Below are 18148 nucleotides of genomic sequence, written 5' to 3'. Positions count from 1 at the left end.
AAAAACCAAGGCCCGGAGCCATACCTGACCACCAGAAACGTTGTTTAACCAAAAACATGGTACGTCTCACCCCAGGATGACAGGCTACCTTGGAAGAATGAGTCCATCGGATAACGTCGGACCTTACAGACTCTGGCACAAACAACCGGCTCGGTGGGCACCCGGACAGGGGCGTTACCCCTTGAGAGGCCGTGCGGACCTTAGACTCGATCTCCATCAAACTTTAGAGCATTTAGTTTGGTTCATTTTCATTTTGTTTAAATTATTATGTTTAGTTTAGTCTTCAGCTAAGACTTGCTTTTAGTTTGTTTAATTAAATTTTTTTAGTTTTGTGTTATTTCAGTTAGTCTAATTTAGTTGTTTTGAAGACTTCTTTTTTAAAATGATGTAGCTAATACAAGCTTTTAGTTTGTTTAATTTTAGTTTAATTTAGCTTTTTTTGATGTTTTCTTTCAGCTAAGACTTGTTTTTGTAGCTAATACAAGCTTTTAGTTTGTTTAATTTTAGTTTTGTTTAAATATATCTTGTTTTCTGTTAATTCAAGTAACTTATCTTACTTTAGTTTAGTTCCTTTGAAGTGTCATGATGACTAGATCATAAGATGACATATATAATGGAGACAATTTAATATTAGGACTTGTTTAAAGCTGAAGAGTTTCATGTTGTAGTTCTGTTTGTTTGAGCAGCCAAACTGGTGTTTGAAACTTGATTCATTTCTTTTTTTGCAGTTCTTTTTGGTGTCACTAGTGGCACATAGATTACACTATTCACCTTTAAGTAATAGATTATGTAATCTATGTAAATTATTATTAGTAGTAATGGTCCAATCACCTGTTTGTGTGTGTGGTTTCTTTCTGTCAGTCTCTGTGACAGAGGTGGAGTGTGTGCGGGAGGGCTGTCAGTCAGAGTGTCTGCGCCGAATGGCAGGTCTGGTTCCAGAGACCCACTGCTTCACTGTGGTCTTCTGCGGAGGAAGGAAAAGCCTGGATCTGTGCTGCTCCACACAGGATGAAGCGGAGCGCTGGGTTCGAGGCCTCCGCACGCTCAAAGACCGCGTCTCCAACATGAGCCAGAAAGAAAAGCTGGACCAATATCCTTAAAGCCATACCTGCAGAGAGAAAGCACTAGTAACAGTCTTTCCTAACTGCAAGTCGACACATGTCTGCTGTGCATTTACAGAATTGAATGCACATTTAATTAAAGTATTTAAACGGAAGGCTTAAGTTTCGCCTTCCTTGGCCACCATATGCCAATAAATGCACATGTAAATAGACTCTCCATTACTGCACAGCATTACTCAGTGAGAGAGCTGACTAAATATAGAGCAGATCTAGAACAGATATCTGAACACCACTCCACCGCACATGTGAACCACAGAACGTATCATGCTACCTGTCCTTGTTCAAAAATGCCTTTGTCCTGTTTCTCTTTCCTTCAATGTGGTTTTCACTCTATTGTCTTTTCTTTTTTAACCTGTAACCCATTTGTTATCCTCATATTTCTAACATTTTTGTTCTGGGTGCTATGTTTATTTTCGACTACATGCAACTTCTAATTTTAATTGAATGTTAAAGTGTGTTAGTTTTTATTTTTTTAAATAGTTTCTTTTATCTCAGCTTAATATGCAGAATGTAAGTCATATGTTGATTTCCCTGAATCAGACATTGCTATTGCTAGCCCATCGCAGTGGCAGAGTGGGAAGTGTTTGGGAAACCTGTTTCTTAATTATTATTATTTTTATTTTTTATAAAGTTGGCTGGAACTGTAATAAGACCCTTTGATCAGATACTAGAACTAAAAATTTGAGACCAAATGCTAGAAGAGTTCATCTACAGTGTATATGCAAAAAAAATTTAATAAAAAAATGATATTTATAATCATTATTATATTTTATATATTGTATAATATATTCATAAATGTGTATATATTTTATTAATATATTTAATTTATTATGTTATATTTTTAATTATAATTATGCTCTTTTTATTTAATTACATACTTGAATAACACACTAACCTGACGTTACATGAAAAGCTTGGCCCAACCCTGGTCTCATACTTTGTTGAGTTCCTTTGGACTGCAGTTTGGTAGCAGAGAGATTTATTTTTTCATACTGTATGGATAGCAGCATGTTGTGTATGCATATTATTGGTTTGTCTAATTTTCCCTAACTGTGCACACTTGGATTCGAGGCTATCTGAGACGTGCGGATCAGAACCAGGATGGGAAGATGAGCTACGACGAGGTGAAACATCTGCTACAGCTGATCAACATTGACCTGAATGAACAATATGCACGCACCCTCTTTAAGGTTTGTGTGAGAGATCAATGTGCATGTGGCAACAGCTGTCGTAAAAACTAAAAGCGTTTCATTTAAATGAAGCCTCAAGCAATCTCTTTCTCTTTTATTGCTCCTCTTGTGTGTAGAAGTGTGATCGCTCGTGTGACGGGCGGCTGGATCATGTGGAGATTGAAGAGTTCTGTCGTGAGCTGATGCGCAGGCCGGAGCTGGATGCAGTGTTCAGGCATTATTCCGGTAACGGATGTGTGCTCACCACCTTGGAGCTGCGGGATTTTCTCGGTGACCAAGGCGAAGATGCATCACTGGCCCACGCAAAGACTCTCATCCACACTTATGAGCTCAACAACTGGGGTATACAGCACCATACATGATTAGTTATTGAATGTTTATGGACACTGGGATTTTATGTATACGTATACATGGATTTATAAATATATACATATACTGCTGTTTAACTTTAATATTAATCTTTTCCTTCAATTCTTCAGAGTACTGTATACAGCCAGGAGAGTAGACACTTCACTGTTCAACAACATGCACAATATTTATATTCTTACTTGCATAAACAAGACACAGAGAAACTCATGCTACATACACATACCCTCAGGTCCTCTTATTTTTCTTGAACATTATTTTCATTTCTCATGCAGTGCTGAATCAGATATACTGTATATTCTTATGTATATGCAGTCTTTTAAAATATAATTAATTATGATATACATCAAAATAATTCTTCCACAGAGGACAGTAAGATTTTTTTGTAATGTTTTGATAGAAGTCGCTCACCTGTGCTCACCAAGGCTGCATTTATTTAATCAAAAAATACAGTAAAAACAGTTATATTGTGAAATATTATTACAATTTAAAACAACTGTTGTCTATTTTAATATATTTTAAAATGTAATTTATTCTTGTGATGATAAAGCTGATTTTTCAGCAGCCATTAGTTCAGTATTCAGTGTAACATGATCCTTCCTGTCTTTACTGTCACTTTTGATGTTTTAATGTAACCTTGCAAAATAAAATCTTTAAAAAAAATAAATAAAACATGAAAGGCTTTTAAATCTATAATTTTCACTGCTGGAAATATTTGTTATAAATTTTAATAAATCCTAATTTTATTGGCCATAAAATCTTTTATGGAATGAAACTATCAGCAGTGCAAGTACAAATCTGATCCACCATAAAAAATAAATAAAAATAATAATAATAATTTTTGAACCCTGTACTATAATTTGAGGAACGACCAACAACTGTTAGAGTTGCAACAAACGGAGCTATTTGTCAGAGCAGTTGTCTAGCAGTCGACCCATGGCGCTCATGTGGGCAGTGTCAGTTCAGATCTAGCTCACATTTCCCTTGCTGTTCTCCCATCATTTCCTGTCTGTTTATACTCTCAGTAAAAATGGCACAAAGGCCAACTTAAAACTGGTTTCAGTTTGTCATTGTGTGAGCTAATGATGTAAAATATCCTACCTGTTGAAAACTGGAGTGCAGGTCCAACAGTAAACTGAAAAACCACACCCGTCCACTTCCACAAACTAGTGTGAGTGCATAGCTCAGTAGTGTGTCACTGGCTATTGTGTCAAATAACTGACAAACCTTGGTTATTCCTTTCTGCTCTTAATAGAGCTGAGAGTAATACGTTAGTAATACAGAATAGGAAAAAGTCTGTGTTAAACATTTCCTTGACCAGCTCTACTGAAGCTTGTGTTTAACAGTGTTAAGTTTCGACTGATATATTTTCTTTTATGACCCTCAGCCCGGAAGAATCTTTTCATGACCCAGAACGGTTTCACCATGTACATGTTTTCGCAAGACAACGATGTGTTTAACCCGGATCACGCTCACGTGTATCAGGACATGAGCAGACCGCTGGCGCACTACTACATCTCTTCTTCTCATAATACATACCTCACCAAAGATCAGGTGACCAGCGCCAGCAGCACTGAGCCTTATATCAGGTACAACACCCACCCAACTGCATCTTATAATCTGCCTCCAGCACCACAGAGCTACTGCAAGTAGACCAAAACACACTTATACTTTGTTCTGTAAAATCCCAATGATTACTTGTGTCTGCATTCCAGCCTTCACTAAGCTTAGCTTATTTAGTAACCATTTGTGTTCTGCAACACTATTGCACTGGGAGAAAGAATTATGCCCAAGGTCACAGTGCACCTTTAGTTAAAACTTTAATTAGATTAGTTTTAACTTTAATTGAAACATACTCTACCATTCAAAATTTTGGAGTCAGATTTTAAATTGTTTTTGAAAAGAAGTCTCTTCAGGGGTGCATTTATTTGATCAAACACAGTAAAAACGGTAATATTGTGAAATATTATTACAATTTAAAATAAACTTTTCTACTTAAATATATATTTAAAGTGTCATTTATTCCTGTGGTAGCCATTACTCCAGTGTTCAGTGTCTCGTGATCCTTCAGAAATCATTCTAATATACTGATTTCGTGCTCAAGAAACATTTCTTATTATTATTCAATGTTGAAAAAAAACTTACCAACCCCAAACCTTTGAATTGAATGGTAATGTAACTGTTTGCATGATATCCCACAATGCAATGCTTTTTTCAGGACTTTGTTGTGTTATGAAAGAAAATGGCCTAGCATTATTTTGCAATGTAAAACATTTTTGTCAGTGTAACATCCAAAATATGAATTGCCTAAATAAATTACCTGCGTTAGGTTAAATTTATTTTAATTTTAATCATGACAACTCTCTGAAGATTTTAGCATGGTGATGGATATGACAATGTTAATGTATTTGGTCTTGGCGCAATAGATCTGCTACGCTGCTGCTGCTGCTGAATTGCTGCTGCTGTTGGTTATTGCTGTAGTTGTAGATTATTGCTGCTGCTGCAAGCCAATTCATATGGTGATACGGTGCCATGAGTATTTAAAGGGGTCGTATGATGCGATTTCAATTTTTCCTTTCTCTTTGGAGTGTTACAAGCTCTTGGTGCATAAAGAAGATATGTAAAGTTGCAAAGACTAAAGTCTCAAAAACAAAGAGATATTCTTTATAAAAGTTCAGAGTCAGCCACACCTACCTAAAACGGCTCGTTCTAACACGCCCCCACATGTCTACGTCACGATGTGGGAAGATTTGCATAACGCCGCCCACATGTTCACGCAAAGAAAGAGGCGTAACTTTTATTCTCGCTATAGTTTTGTTGACGCTGCAGCCATGTCAGTAAGACGATGTGTGCTTCGTTGTGAAAGCGAAACTACTTTGTTTGGTCTTCCAAAAGAGGACGATATCCGCTTCATCATGCCTAGAGCTTTTTTGGGCAGTAGAGTAGCACTTGTTGTTTGTCATTTCTCCGATCACAAATGCAGACAGAGTTTTATGTTTACGCGACGCGGCGCGATGCAATGCAACGCAACGCGTATTTATTTATAATTTTTTTGTAAACCAACAATTAAGGTAATTTATAGGGTTATTTTGAGTAGAAAAACATTCTTATCAACTGCAGAATTTTGTGGAATGGGTTTATTTAGCAAAACAGAGCTAAGAGTAGCTGATATGTTTGTTGAATGCACACACAATGGATCGGGAATACAGTATGTAGAACTTTATGTATGGCAGATAATCCAATTCTGCAGAAATCGGCAAGGCTCATATTCCATCCAGGCCTTACCTCATTAAATATTTGATCAACAGCGGCAGCTATACAAGACATAGCCACTGTGTTATTAGGATACAACACACAATGCTAATTCACATACACATACTTTATTTGTGGTTAAACTCATGGGTTTTGTGTGTGTTTAGAGCTCTGCATCAGGGATGTCGCTGTGTTGAGCTGGACTGCTGGGATGGTGATAAAGGAGAGCCTATGATCTACCATGGGCACACGCTCACCTCCAAAGTGCTCTTTAAAGAAGTCATTGAAACCATCGCTCAGTACGCCTTCAAGGTGCAGATGCATGAACCAAATCGTATAATGCCACAAATCGTATAATGCCACAATATGAGTTAGCATGTTTGATAATTGAGGCTTAAATAATCGATTCTCTTGAACAACCATGTCTCTCTCTCCATAGACATCTCCGTATCCTCTGATCTTGTCCCTGGAGAATCATTGCTCAGTGGAGCAGCAGGCAGTCATGGCTCAGCACCTGCGCTCCTTTCTGGGAAGGAAGCTCCTGAAAAAGCCACTCAATGACCTGCCCCTCAAAGAGCTGCCCTCACCTGAGGTCACACACACTTCCAGTTTTGCTCTTCCTTGACTTAATAATTCATCAGATTTCCAGAAGTTAAGAGATTTTTAGGCATAACTGGAATAAGAAAAGAAAAAGAACCATACTTATTTTCAGTATGCTAATTGGACGCCACTCACTAAATTAAACTAAACTACTGTTTCAAGCATTTGGTGTTGCATATTGCATAGTTTCACATGTTACTACTGTATATTATATAAGCAGTATGTATTATGTAATGTACTACATACATTATGTAATGAATTTCTATGTTAATCGTAATACAGTGGTAAGACATAATAATTACTGTAACTATTTATCACTTCATGTTTTACATAACTATAGAGTGCTGTTACTCACATTTACATTCAAATTACACTCAAAATGTACACTGCTGTTCGAAAGTTTGAGGTCGTTGTCTTGTGCTCAATAAGTGCATTTATTTGATGAAAAATACAGTAAAAACAGTAATACTGTGAATATTATTACAATTTAAAATAACTGTTTTCTATTTTAATATATTTTAAAATGTAATTTATTCCTGTGATGGTAAAGCTGAATTTTTACATGATCCTTCAGAAATCATTCCAACCTGCTGATGCTCAAGAAACATTTGTTTATATATATATATATATATATATACATATAGTGTTTTTTCAATGTTGATTTTTTTGGTGAATGTTGATTCAGTGTTGATTCTTTGATGAATAGAAAGTTCAAAAGAACAGCATTTATTTGAAATTGATTATTTTTAAAAAGTCTTTACTGTCACTTTTAATCAATTTACAGTAATGCACCTTTACTGAATAAACGTATTGTTTTCTTTAAAAAAAAAACTTTTACAAGGTAGTGTATATAATTTGTCAGACGCTGTCCAAAGTTACCTCCATATATTCTGTACAAATCAAACCCAAGATCTTGGTGTTGCTAACCCTTCCTTTCTTGCTCTTGGAAACGTCCTGTTTACTTTCTTACGATTATCAGCAAAATCATCTGACCCTTGCTGTCTACAAAAAAGGGAAATGTGCAATCATGTAGTACTAGGAATGAATTTAAGTCAACAGTCATGTACTGTAGTGTACACTTTTATACCGCCTCAAGCACACTTGCTTCCATTTTCATATTTATGATGACTTCCTCTCTCTCACTCTCTGCATTTTCTGTCATGACACCATTTTTCCATCTTATTTAAGGCCTGGTCCATCCTCTGAAATAAACAATTGTTTACAATGTTTTAAAGCTACCATTTTCCAAGTCAGAACAAAGTGTTCCTGGTATTGGTGAACATTTCTATTTCTCACATGTGCCTTGTTTACTGTAGGAGTTGATGGGGCGGATTCTGCTGAAGGGGAAGAAGTTAGGTGGTCTGCTGGGGAAGACTGACAGCTGGACTAGCTTCTCGTATAGCTCAGATGAAGAGTCTGCGGCTGGAGGGGGTGGGAACAAAAAGGAATCCAAAAAGGATCCTGGGAGGGTGAGTCCAGATATTTATTGCTTTTTGTGCCAAGGTAATAAATCCTGTTCTCAATTTTGTAAATCATTGGAAGATTGTGTGGGTTGATTGTCTGTGTATGAGTATGATTACAGCTCAGCTAAATACATTAGCTACAGTACAGTATATACTGTATGATATGTGTGTGTTTATGATACATACAATGCCTAAATGTACATTTACTTTTACACATATAAATTCCATCCCCAGTCTATGAGCACTAAACTGAACCCAGAGCTGTCAGATCTGGTGGTGTATTGTCAGAGTGTGCATTTCAGTGGTTTCGAGACAGCTGGTCAAAGACCGCCTAGCATGATGTCCTCTTTCTCTGAGAATGAGGCGCTCAAACTCATCAAAGACTCAGGTGAGATGAACAGGACAAACCTTGAGCTGCATTTTCACTCAAGTCTCATCATATTCTTCATATACCAGCCTGATGCACAGAGCCACTGCAAATGTGATAGATAATAGATAGATAGATAGATAGATAGATAGATAGATAGATAGATAGATAGATAGATAGATAGATAGATAGATAGATAGATAGATAGATAGATAGATGACAAAAAGACAGACAGATAGATAGATAGATAGATAGATGATAGACAGACAGACAGACAGATAGATAGATAGATAGATAGATAGACAGATAGACAGACAGACAGACAGACAGACAGATAGATAGATAGATAGATAGATAGATAGATAGATAGATAGATGATAGACAGACAGACAGACAGATAGATAGATAGATAGATAGATAGATAGATAGATAGATAGATAGATAGATAGATAGATAGATGGATGGATGGATAGATGGATAGATGATAGACAGACAGACAGATAGACAGATATAGATAGACAGACAGACAGACAGACAGATAGATAGATAGATAGATAGATAGATAGATAGATAGATAGATAGATAGATAGATTATTTTTGCTACTCTAGTAGATAGATCTTATCCTTTTGAGATTCACTGTTTCTGTGATGCAAATGTGCTTTAAACAGCAGGCACACCGAAGACTCTGCGTTTCTGTCAAACATGAGCATTTTTTAGCAAGCTGTTTAACTTTTATATTAATACTGTGATGTCTGTGATAATAGATGTGGCACATGACTTCCCAGCAATGCACTATTGTATGTATATATTTCACATATTACTGTGAACTGTATTGTTTTTCATGTTTGCTGCTTTTATCTGGACCGGCTTATTGCCTGGGGCCCCGCCAGATGGTTCATAATAAATGAGCAGATCATCATATCACTTCCAAAGCAAAGACACTGCTCTTCCAGCAAACACTGACAGCCAGCGGCATGACAAATTTACATCAAACTCATGTCATTTCATAATTAGGTCGTGTCACCACTTTTCAGAGCTTAACATTTACCACACAAACAATAATAACTGTGACAACCAAAAAAAAAGAAAAAAAATTCAAAGATCAGTCACGCTATCTGTTCTAGAAAAAACTAGTCACATTGATACATATCAAATGATATAATGTATTTAGTAAATCAAAGCAATATTTATACTATTGTTATTATTAAGTCTCTAATGGTCACCATGACTGAATTATTTGATGAAAAATACAGTAAAAACAGTAATATTGTGAAATATTATTACAATTTACAAAAACTGTTGTCTATTTTAATCTATTTTAAAATGTTATTTATTCCTGTGATGCAAAGCTGAATTTTCATTATTCCGGTTTTCAGTGTCACATGATCTTTCAGAAATCATTATAATATGATCATTTGGAATGCATTTATTTATTTATTTTTGTGTGGAAAACTTGATAATTTTTTTTCAGGATTCTTTGATGAATAGAAAGTTCAAAAGAACAGCATTTATTTGAAGCCAATGAGAATTTCAGTTAGGTAACATATAATATATAAACAACAATTTGTATATACTGTAAATAAAAGTAATAATGTAGCATTTTGTCATGCTGATCTGCTGTTTGTTAAAAAAACAGCAAATTTTCTTTGAAAACTGCTGTAGAAATTTAGTTTAAAAATATATGTATAAATATGTATTTCTCCTTGCATGATTATCTGTGTCTGTTCATTTGTTTTATGTGCATATTTTTGTCCCCTGTAGGGAAGTTGTTTGTTCGACACAACAGTTGGCAGCTGAGCAGGGTTTACCCATCAGGCCAGAGGTTGCAGTCATCCAACTACGACCCTCAGGACATGTGGAACGGAGGCTGTCAGATGGGTGAGCAACTGAACATTCCTGCATGTCTGCAAGTACAGCAGCCAATGCTTGAACGCTTCTTTCTCTCTGTTCTCCAGTGGCTCTGAACTTCCAGACACCAGGAGAGCAGATGGACCTGAATCAGGGTCGCTTTCTGCCCAACGGGCGCTGCGGATATGTGCTTAAACCTAACTTCCTGTGTCACCCAAAGTCCAACTTTGACCCTGAGAACACAGGTGGAGGACCAGGACATATACCCACACAACTTACCATACGGGTTAGTAACGGCTCCTCTTCTCTTACAACTGACAGGAAATATTGCTCAGGATCCCATGTGCTCTGTAAATATTGTGATAAATCGCTCTCTTTTTTTTTTTTTTACTGTACTTCTGGGCCATTTTGTTTCTCCCACAGGTGATCTCAGCCCAGCAACTTCCTAAAATAAACACAGACAATCCCAACTCAATTGTGGACCCGCAGGTCTGGGTGGAGATCCATGGAGTTTCCATCGATAAGGCTCGTGCAAAAACCCAGCGCATTGACAACAATGGTGAGGCCACTGAGATTTTCAGTTATCCAAAGGTATTATGTTGTGTTGTATGATTGGTTAATCTAAATCAATCCATTAAAATTGTGTGTGGGATAGAAACTTTAGTAATGTTTTAATGGTTTGTATATTGATTACAGTGTTTAATTTGTTTTTATTTTGTTGTTTTGAGCAATTATTTTGTGTGTGGTGACCATTCTAGCAGTAAAATGAGCGGTGTTCCTGTCAGGATTGAATATTGAGTATGTGTGTGTGTGTGTGTGTTTGTCTCCCCCTGCAGGTTTCAACCCCCGCTGGGATTGTACTGTGAGCTTTCAGCTGCAGGTGCCTGAACTGGCCTTGGTGCGTTTCATGGTGGAAGATCACGACTACAAATCCAAAAATGATTTCATTGGCCAGTTCACACTCCCATTCACCAGCCTACGAACAGGTGTGTGTGTGTGTGTGTGTGTGTGCGCGCGCGCGCGTGTGTGTGTCTGTGTCCCTTGGAGTGACATTTTTGTGCCTTTTTTGCGCCTAGTAGGTACATATTAGTACCTTAAGGGTACGTATTACTACTCTGGGGTACTGATGTGTACCTATTGGGGGTGGAGGGGGTGCAAGTGTGTCCTTTTGGGGGTGCTGCTCCGGGGATGGGCTGTTTTGCCTCAAAAGGTACCATTTTAAACCCCCTTTTTTCTGTGTACTACTAAATATTGTAGAAACTTAATTTTCTGTAAAGTTGCTTTGCAACGATTTGTATTGTGAAAAGCGCTATACAAATAAACTTGAATTGAAGTGTGTGTGTGTGTGTGTGTGTGTGTGTGTGTGCGTGCACTGGTTTGGGTGAGTTAGGGTTAGGGTTTATGGGGACACAAATTTGAAAGTGAAAAGTGAAAGTGACATGACATGTGGCCAAGAATGGTGACCCATACTCGGAATTAGTGCTCTGCATTTATCCCATCCAAAGTGCACACACACAGCACTGACAGCAGTGAACACACACCCACACACCCGGGCAGCCATTTTTTTGCTGTGGCGCCCGGGGAGCAGTTGGGGGTTCGGTGCTCAAGGGTACCTCAGTTGTGCAGTTGTGGGTGGGAGAGAGCGCTGTACAATCACTCACCCCACCCACAATCCCTGCCAGTACGAGACTCAAACCCGTAACCTTTGGGTATGAGTCCAACTCTCTAACCATTAGGCCACGACTTCCCCAATTTGTATAATGACATTGGTATAACATTGGTATTACAATGTGAAGATGGTTTATGAGGACACTGCCTGTGTCCCCGTAATTCAAAAGATTTAAAAAGCATACTAAATGGTTTCTAAAAATGCACAAAGATTTGTGTGAGGGATAGGTTTAGCTATTGGGTTGGGGTAGGGCGACAGAAAATACAGTTTGTACAGTATCAAAAAAATTGCGCCTATGGAGAGTCCCCGTAAACCACCAGTACCAACATGTGTGTGTGTGTGTTCAGTTCACACCGTATGATGTTTTTATAAAACATATACTATATTTAAACATAAACATGATTTGTGGTGGAAGTACTGTATGTATTTAAAATTTTACAACACTAACGGCCGTTAGAAAGTTTGGGGTCAGTAAGATTTCTATGTAAAGAAATTAGGATGCATTAAATTGATCAAAATCGGTGACTGTAAATACATTTATAATGTTACAAAAGATTTCTATTTCAAATAATGCTGTTTTTTTTCTTTTTATTCATTAAAGAATCATGAAAAACTGTGTCACAGTGTTTTCAACATTGATAATAATAAGAAATGTTACTTGAGCAGCAATTCAGCATATCAGAATGATTTCTGAAGGATCATGTGACACTGAAGACTGGAGTAATGATGCTGAAAATTCAGCTTTGCATAATAGGAATAAAGTACATTTTAAAATATATTAAAGCAGAAAACAATTCTTTTAAATTGTAATAATATTCACAATATTATTCAAATAATTGCAACCTTGATGAGCATAAGAGACTTCTTTCAAAAACATAACAAAATTTACCAACCCCAAGCTTTTCTATGGTAGTGTAAATAATATAAATTCTTGTTTTTAAATAAACTATTACATAAAGTTGTCAGAACACAATGCTTGTTATCTACTGTAACAAATAATTATTTATCAAGGACATAAAAAGGACATACTGAAGAGTCAGATCAACCTTTGCCTACAAAACAGCTTCAGTAGTTTTTGGAATGTTGTTATCCAAGTACCCAACTGTGTGGAGAGGGATTTTGCACCATTCCTGAGGAAGAATAGTTTCCAGTTCACTGAGAGATCAATGAGATGGAAATCTGCTTCTCAGTCAGGGGCCTAGAGCACGTAATGGTTAAAAAATGCCTAGATCTGAAGTTCAAGAAGGACATGAATCGCATTTGAATTAATCCTGATTTTCATAAAACTTTGACTTAAGTTTTATGGAAAAACACTTGAGACAAAGAAAAACTAAATCTAAACAAAATTTGAATTGTTCTGACATCTTTAAAAGAATAATAATAATCGGTGGCGTATGTGGTACCTATTACGTTGAACACTTGTTTTAACTAGATTTTTGACATATTTATTCAAGTGTTTGTGTTGTCCTCCAGGTTATCGTCATGTTCACCTGCTAAAAGCTGACGGCTCTAGTCTGTCTCCTGCCACCCTCTTCATCCATGTCAAGGTGATACGGCGAGGAGTTCCTATTAAAACCATTTCTGAGCGGATAGGCAAGGCCTGAGGCTTCTGTCATGATTCCTGTAAATGTTTATTTGTGGAAGTACCTTACTGAAGGAAAAGCCCCTGAGCCGAGCTCTTGAGGTGCTGGGACTCTTCAGAATGAGACCACCTATAAAAGCATTGGACATACAAGCACAAACACTGTGCACAACAATCTGCAGAAAGTCAGTGTAGTTTGTCAGTTTGTGATTGAAAGTGCATTTTGCTTTTTCATTGTTCTTTTGTGGTGTTGTCTGCAGAGCAGAACGTCTTAACGTGTTATAGCCGTGTTATGGTTGAAGCTTAAGATGTTATGACGTCAGTATTGTTAGAAGTTAACAATAGAAGTCTGTTTCCATTGAGACTGAGTTTCTATTGAATCTCTGTGAGCATTGAAATCAGAAAATGTAACACATTTTATGAAAATTTTATATTTTAATTGAGCTTAAACTAGTCTTTACATGCTGGACAAGAATTATATGTACATGTAGACAGAAATGAACTGTCTTTAATTTTTTTATATTTTAGTTTGAATCTTGTCGTTTTGTTGGTGGTTGTGATATGCTGAACACTGATAGCAAGGTAAAGAAAGTGTAGAAAAATAATTTTGAAGGAATACTTGAAAAGCGCTATACAAATAAACTTGAATTGAAGTGTGTGTGTGTGTGTGTGTGTGTGTGTGTGTGTGCGTGCACTGGTTTGGGTGAGTTAGGGTTAGGGTTTATGGGGACACAAATTTGAAAGTGAAAAGTGAAAGTGACATGACATGTGGCCAAGAATGGTGACCCATACTCGGAATTAGTGCTCTGCATTTATCCCATCCAAAGTGCACACACACAGCACTGACAGCAGTGAACACACACCCGGAGCAGTGGGCAGCCATTTTTTTGCTGTGGCGCCCGGGGAGCAGTTGGGGGTTCGGTGCTCAAGGGTACCTCAGTTGTGGTATTGAAGGTGGGAGAGAGCGCTGTACAATCACTCACCCCACCCACAATCCCTGCCAGTACGAGACTCAAACCCGTAACCTTTGGGTATGAGTCCAACTCTCTAACCATTAGGCCACGACTTCCCCAATTTGTATAATGACATTGGTATAACATTGGTATTACAATGTGAAGATGGTTTATGAGGACACTGCCTGTGTCCCCGTAATTCAAAAGATTTAAAAAGCATACTAAATGGTTTCTAAAAATGCACAAAGATTTGTGTGAGGGATAGGTTTAGCTATTGGGTTGGGGTAGGGCGACAGAAAATACAGTTTGTACAGTATCAAAAAAATTGCGCCTATGGAGAGTCCCCGTAAACCACCAGTACCAACATGTGTGTGTGTGTGTTCAGTTCACACCGTATGATGTTTTTATAAAACATATACTATATTTAAACATAAACATGATTTGTGGTGGAAGTACTGTATGTATTTAAAATTTTACAACACTAACGGCCGTTAGAAAGTTTGGGGTCAGTAAGATTTCTATGTAAAGAAATTAGGATGCATTAAATTGATCAAAATCGGTGACTGTAAATACATTTATAATGTTACAAAAGATTTCTATTTCAAATAATGCTGTTTTTTTTCTTTTTATTCATTAAAGAATCATGAAAAACTGTGTCACAGTGTTTTCAACATTGATAATAATAAGAAATGTTACTTGAGCAGCAATTCAGCATATCAGAATGATTTCTGAAGGATCATGTGACACTGAAGACTGGAGTAATGATGCTGAAAATTCAGCTTTGCATAATAGGAATAAAGTACATTTTAAAATATATTAAAGCAGAAAACAATTCTTTTAAATTGTAATAATATTCACAATATTATTCAAATAATTGCAACCTTGATGAGCATAAGAGACTTCTTTCAAAAACATAACAAAATTTACCAACCCCAAGCTTTTCTATGGTAGTGTAAATAATATAAATTCTTGTTTTTAAATAAACTATTACATAAAGTTGTCAGAACACAATGCTTGTTATCTACTGTAACAAATAATTATTTATCAAGGACATAAAAAGGACATACTGAAGAGTCAGATCAACCTTTGCCTACAAAACAGCTTCAGTAGTTTTTGGAATGTTGTTATCCAAGTACCCAACTGTGTGGAGAGGGATTTTGCACCATTCCTGAGGAAGAATAGTTTCCAGTTCACTGAGAGATCAATGAGATGGAAATCTGCTTCTCAGTCAGGGGCCTAGAGCACGTAATGGTTAAAAAATGCCTAGATCTGAAGTTCAAGAAGGACATGAATCGCATTTGAATTAATCCTGATTTTCATAAAACTTTGACTTAAGTTTTATGGAAAAACACTTGAGACAAAGAAAAACTAAATCTAAACAAAATTTGAATTGTTCTGACATCTTTAAAAGAATAATAATAATCGGTGGCGTATGTGGTACCTATTACGTTGAACACTTGTTTTAACTAGATTTTTGACATATTTATTCAAGTGTTTGTGTTGTCCTCCAGGTTATCGTCATGTTCACCTGCTAAAAGCTGACGGCTCTAGTCTGTCTCCTGCCACCCTCTTCATCCATGTCAAGGTGATACGGCGAGGAGTTCCTATTAAAACCATTTCTGAGCGGATAGGCAAGGCCTGAGGCTTCTGTCATGATTCCTGTAAATGTTTATTTGTGGAAGTACCTTACTGAAGGAAAAGCCCCTGAGCCGAGCTCTTGAGGTGCTGGGACTCTTCAGAATGAGACCACCTATAAAAGCATTGGACATACAAGCACAAACACTGTGCACAACAATCTGCAGAAAGTCAGTGTAGTTTGTCAGTTTGTGATTGAAAGTGCATTTTGCTTTTTCATTGTTCTTTTGTGGTGTTGTCTGCAGAGCAGAACGTCTTAACGTGTTATAGCCGTGTTATGGTTGAAGCTTAAGATGTTATGACGTCAGTATTGTTAGAAGTTAACAATAGAAGTCTGTTTCCATTGAGACTGAGTTTCTATTGAATCTCTGTGAGCATTGAAATCAGAAAATGTAACACATTTTATGAAAATTTTATATTTTAATTGAGCTTAAACTAGTCTTTACATGCTGGACAAGAATTATATGTACATGTAGACAGAAATGAACTGTCTTTAATTTTTTTATATTTTAGTTTGAATCTTGTCGTTTTGTTGGTGGTTGTGATATGCTGAACACTGATAGCAAGGTAAAGAAAGTGTAGAAAAATAATTTTGAAGGAATACTTAAAGCATAGCAAGAGTCATGACTATTTTTTTGCAGTATTTTTTAATTGATTCAAACACCAACAGCGTTTTAGCAGTATATAAGTAATAAGAAATCAGTAATTATCAGTAGTTAAGCAATCTGAGTAATAAGATACTTCTGAAAAATAATAATATATATTAATATAATTATTGTAATAAAAATAATAAATATTCAATATTTTTAAACAGCTACCACTAATGATGAATACAATGTCAATCAATGTGAGACATAAGATTTTATCATTAAAGCTAAAAGCAAGCACTGAAAATGTTCAGTGTCATAAGATGGTCAAAATTATGGTCAAAATATGGTAAAATATGATCAGATTACACGACTTGACCAGTGCTTCCTAGTTGAAGATGTAGCCAACTATATCACTTGCCACTAGATGCTTTTTCAAGTTTGTTGAATCATGAAAACATTATTTATTAATAACTCATAAATGTCTGTGTTTTGTACTAGGCTATTTAACATAATATTATATAGTAATGTGAGCTGCTTCTGTAAAGACGTGTGAGATTTTCTGTTTCACAGCAGAAAACAGATTTTAATGTCTTACTTGTTTATACAGTACTGTATGTGTAAGTTTGTGTATACATGCTTAAATTTGAGCAAGAATACATAATTATTTTAAGTTGTATTGAAATAGAAAATCAGTAATTAATTAATTAAAATCATATTAACTAGTATTTATTTTTACATTATCAACAGCAGACATCAGTTGCAAATGTTCACTTATTTAAGCACCGATACTAAATTAGGTTCAGATTTATTTTTTGCTTGTGTAGCCTATTTTTGACTCCATGAATATATGTGAATCAATCTCCATTGTGCAGTTGTGCTCATTAATTGTTTTTATTGATATTTGGAAAGATGTAGTGCCTTTGAAAGCATGCCTACATTTTATACATTTAAAAATCAAACTGTACCTAATTATTGTGTGGTTTAATGACTTCTGAATGCCTGTATGTGCATGTGTGCGTTCTTTATCGTAGGCAACAATTTTATCCATTTTTCCCATTTCAGTTTTTTTTTTTTTTGGACTACAGATACAAAAAAAAGCCCTTTAGCTATTACCTCTGGTGCACTTACAGTAATGTTTATTAATGTGCACTGTCCCAAATGATTAAATACATTTCACAACATGGGATGAAATAGACTGTCCTGCATAGAACAGAACTACATCCCACAGGTCTGTGTGAGTATTGTCAGGAGGAGGAATCAGTAGAACATGTTCTATGTCACTGCCAAAAATATATTATAGAAAGAGAAATATTCAGAAGGACACCACAGGAGATACTAGATGCAAAGCAAACAGGGAATTATAATTCTTTAATTGTATTCTTGAGGGAAACAGGGTTAATAAATAGAATATAAAGTATAATTGTTATTTTATTATTAATAATGGGTTTTTTTGTGTGTGTATTTTTATATAAAAATTTTTTTTATATATATATATATATATATATATATAT

At 36.1% G+C, this 18148-nt stretch overlaps 1 protein-coding gene and 1 long non-coding RNA gene across 2 annotated transcripts in view; one reads left to right on the top strand and one right to left on the bottom strand.

Moving 5' to 3' along the window:
• The window catches only part of LOC107591554 (1-phosphatidylinositol 4,5-bisphosphate phosphodiesterase delta-3-A-like), a 29084-nt gene extending 15025 nt beyond the window's left edge, over positions 1–14059 (top strand). The window contains exons 3-15 of the mRNA XM_016280746.1: positions 862–1090; positions 2182–2311; positions 2428–2653; positions 4065–4266; positions 6097–6241; positions 6369–6521; positions 7846–7998; positions 8227–8380; positions 10122–10238; positions 10316–10494; positions 10632–10767; positions 11045–11194; positions 13351–14059. Coding sequence (XP_016136232.1) covers positions 862–1090; positions 2182–2311; positions 2428–2653; positions 4065–4266; positions 6097–6241; positions 6369–6521; positions 7846–7998; positions 8227–8380; positions 10122–10238; positions 10316–10494; positions 10632–10767; positions 11045–11194; positions 13351–13481 — 2105 coding nt within the window. The 3' untranslated portion in view covers positions 13482–14059. The remainder of the gene's footprint in view (positions 1–861; positions 1091–2181; positions 2312–2427; positions 2654–4064; positions 4267–6096; positions 6242–6368; positions 6522–7845; positions 7999–8226; positions 8381–10121; positions 10239–10315; positions 10495–10631; positions 10768–11044; positions 11195–13350) is intronic.
• Positions 14060–15930: 1871 nt separating this feature from the next.
• Positions 15931–17245, bottom strand: LOC107592697 (uncharacterized). Its single transcript, XR_001610015.1, has 3 exons — positions 17233–17245; positions 17014–17018; positions 15931–16381 (listed from the first exon to the last, which is right to left on the bottom strand). It is a non-coding gene; the product is annotated as an uncharacterized lncRNA (long non-coding RNA).
• Between the last annotated feature and the right edge of the window lie 903 nt (positions 17246–18148).

This window comes from Sinocyclocheilus grahami, unplaced genomic scaffold (assembly GCF_001515645.1).
Source record: "Sinocyclocheilus grahami isolate Dianchi unplaced genomic scaffold, SAMN03320097.WGS_v1.1 scaffold9.1, whole genome shotgun sequence".
Classification (NCBI taxonomy): domain Eukaryota; kingdom Metazoa; phylum Chordata; class Actinopteri; order Cypriniformes; family Cyprinidae; genus Sinocyclocheilus; species Sinocyclocheilus grahami.
This window is presented reverse-complemented; position numbering and strand designations above follow the sequence as displayed.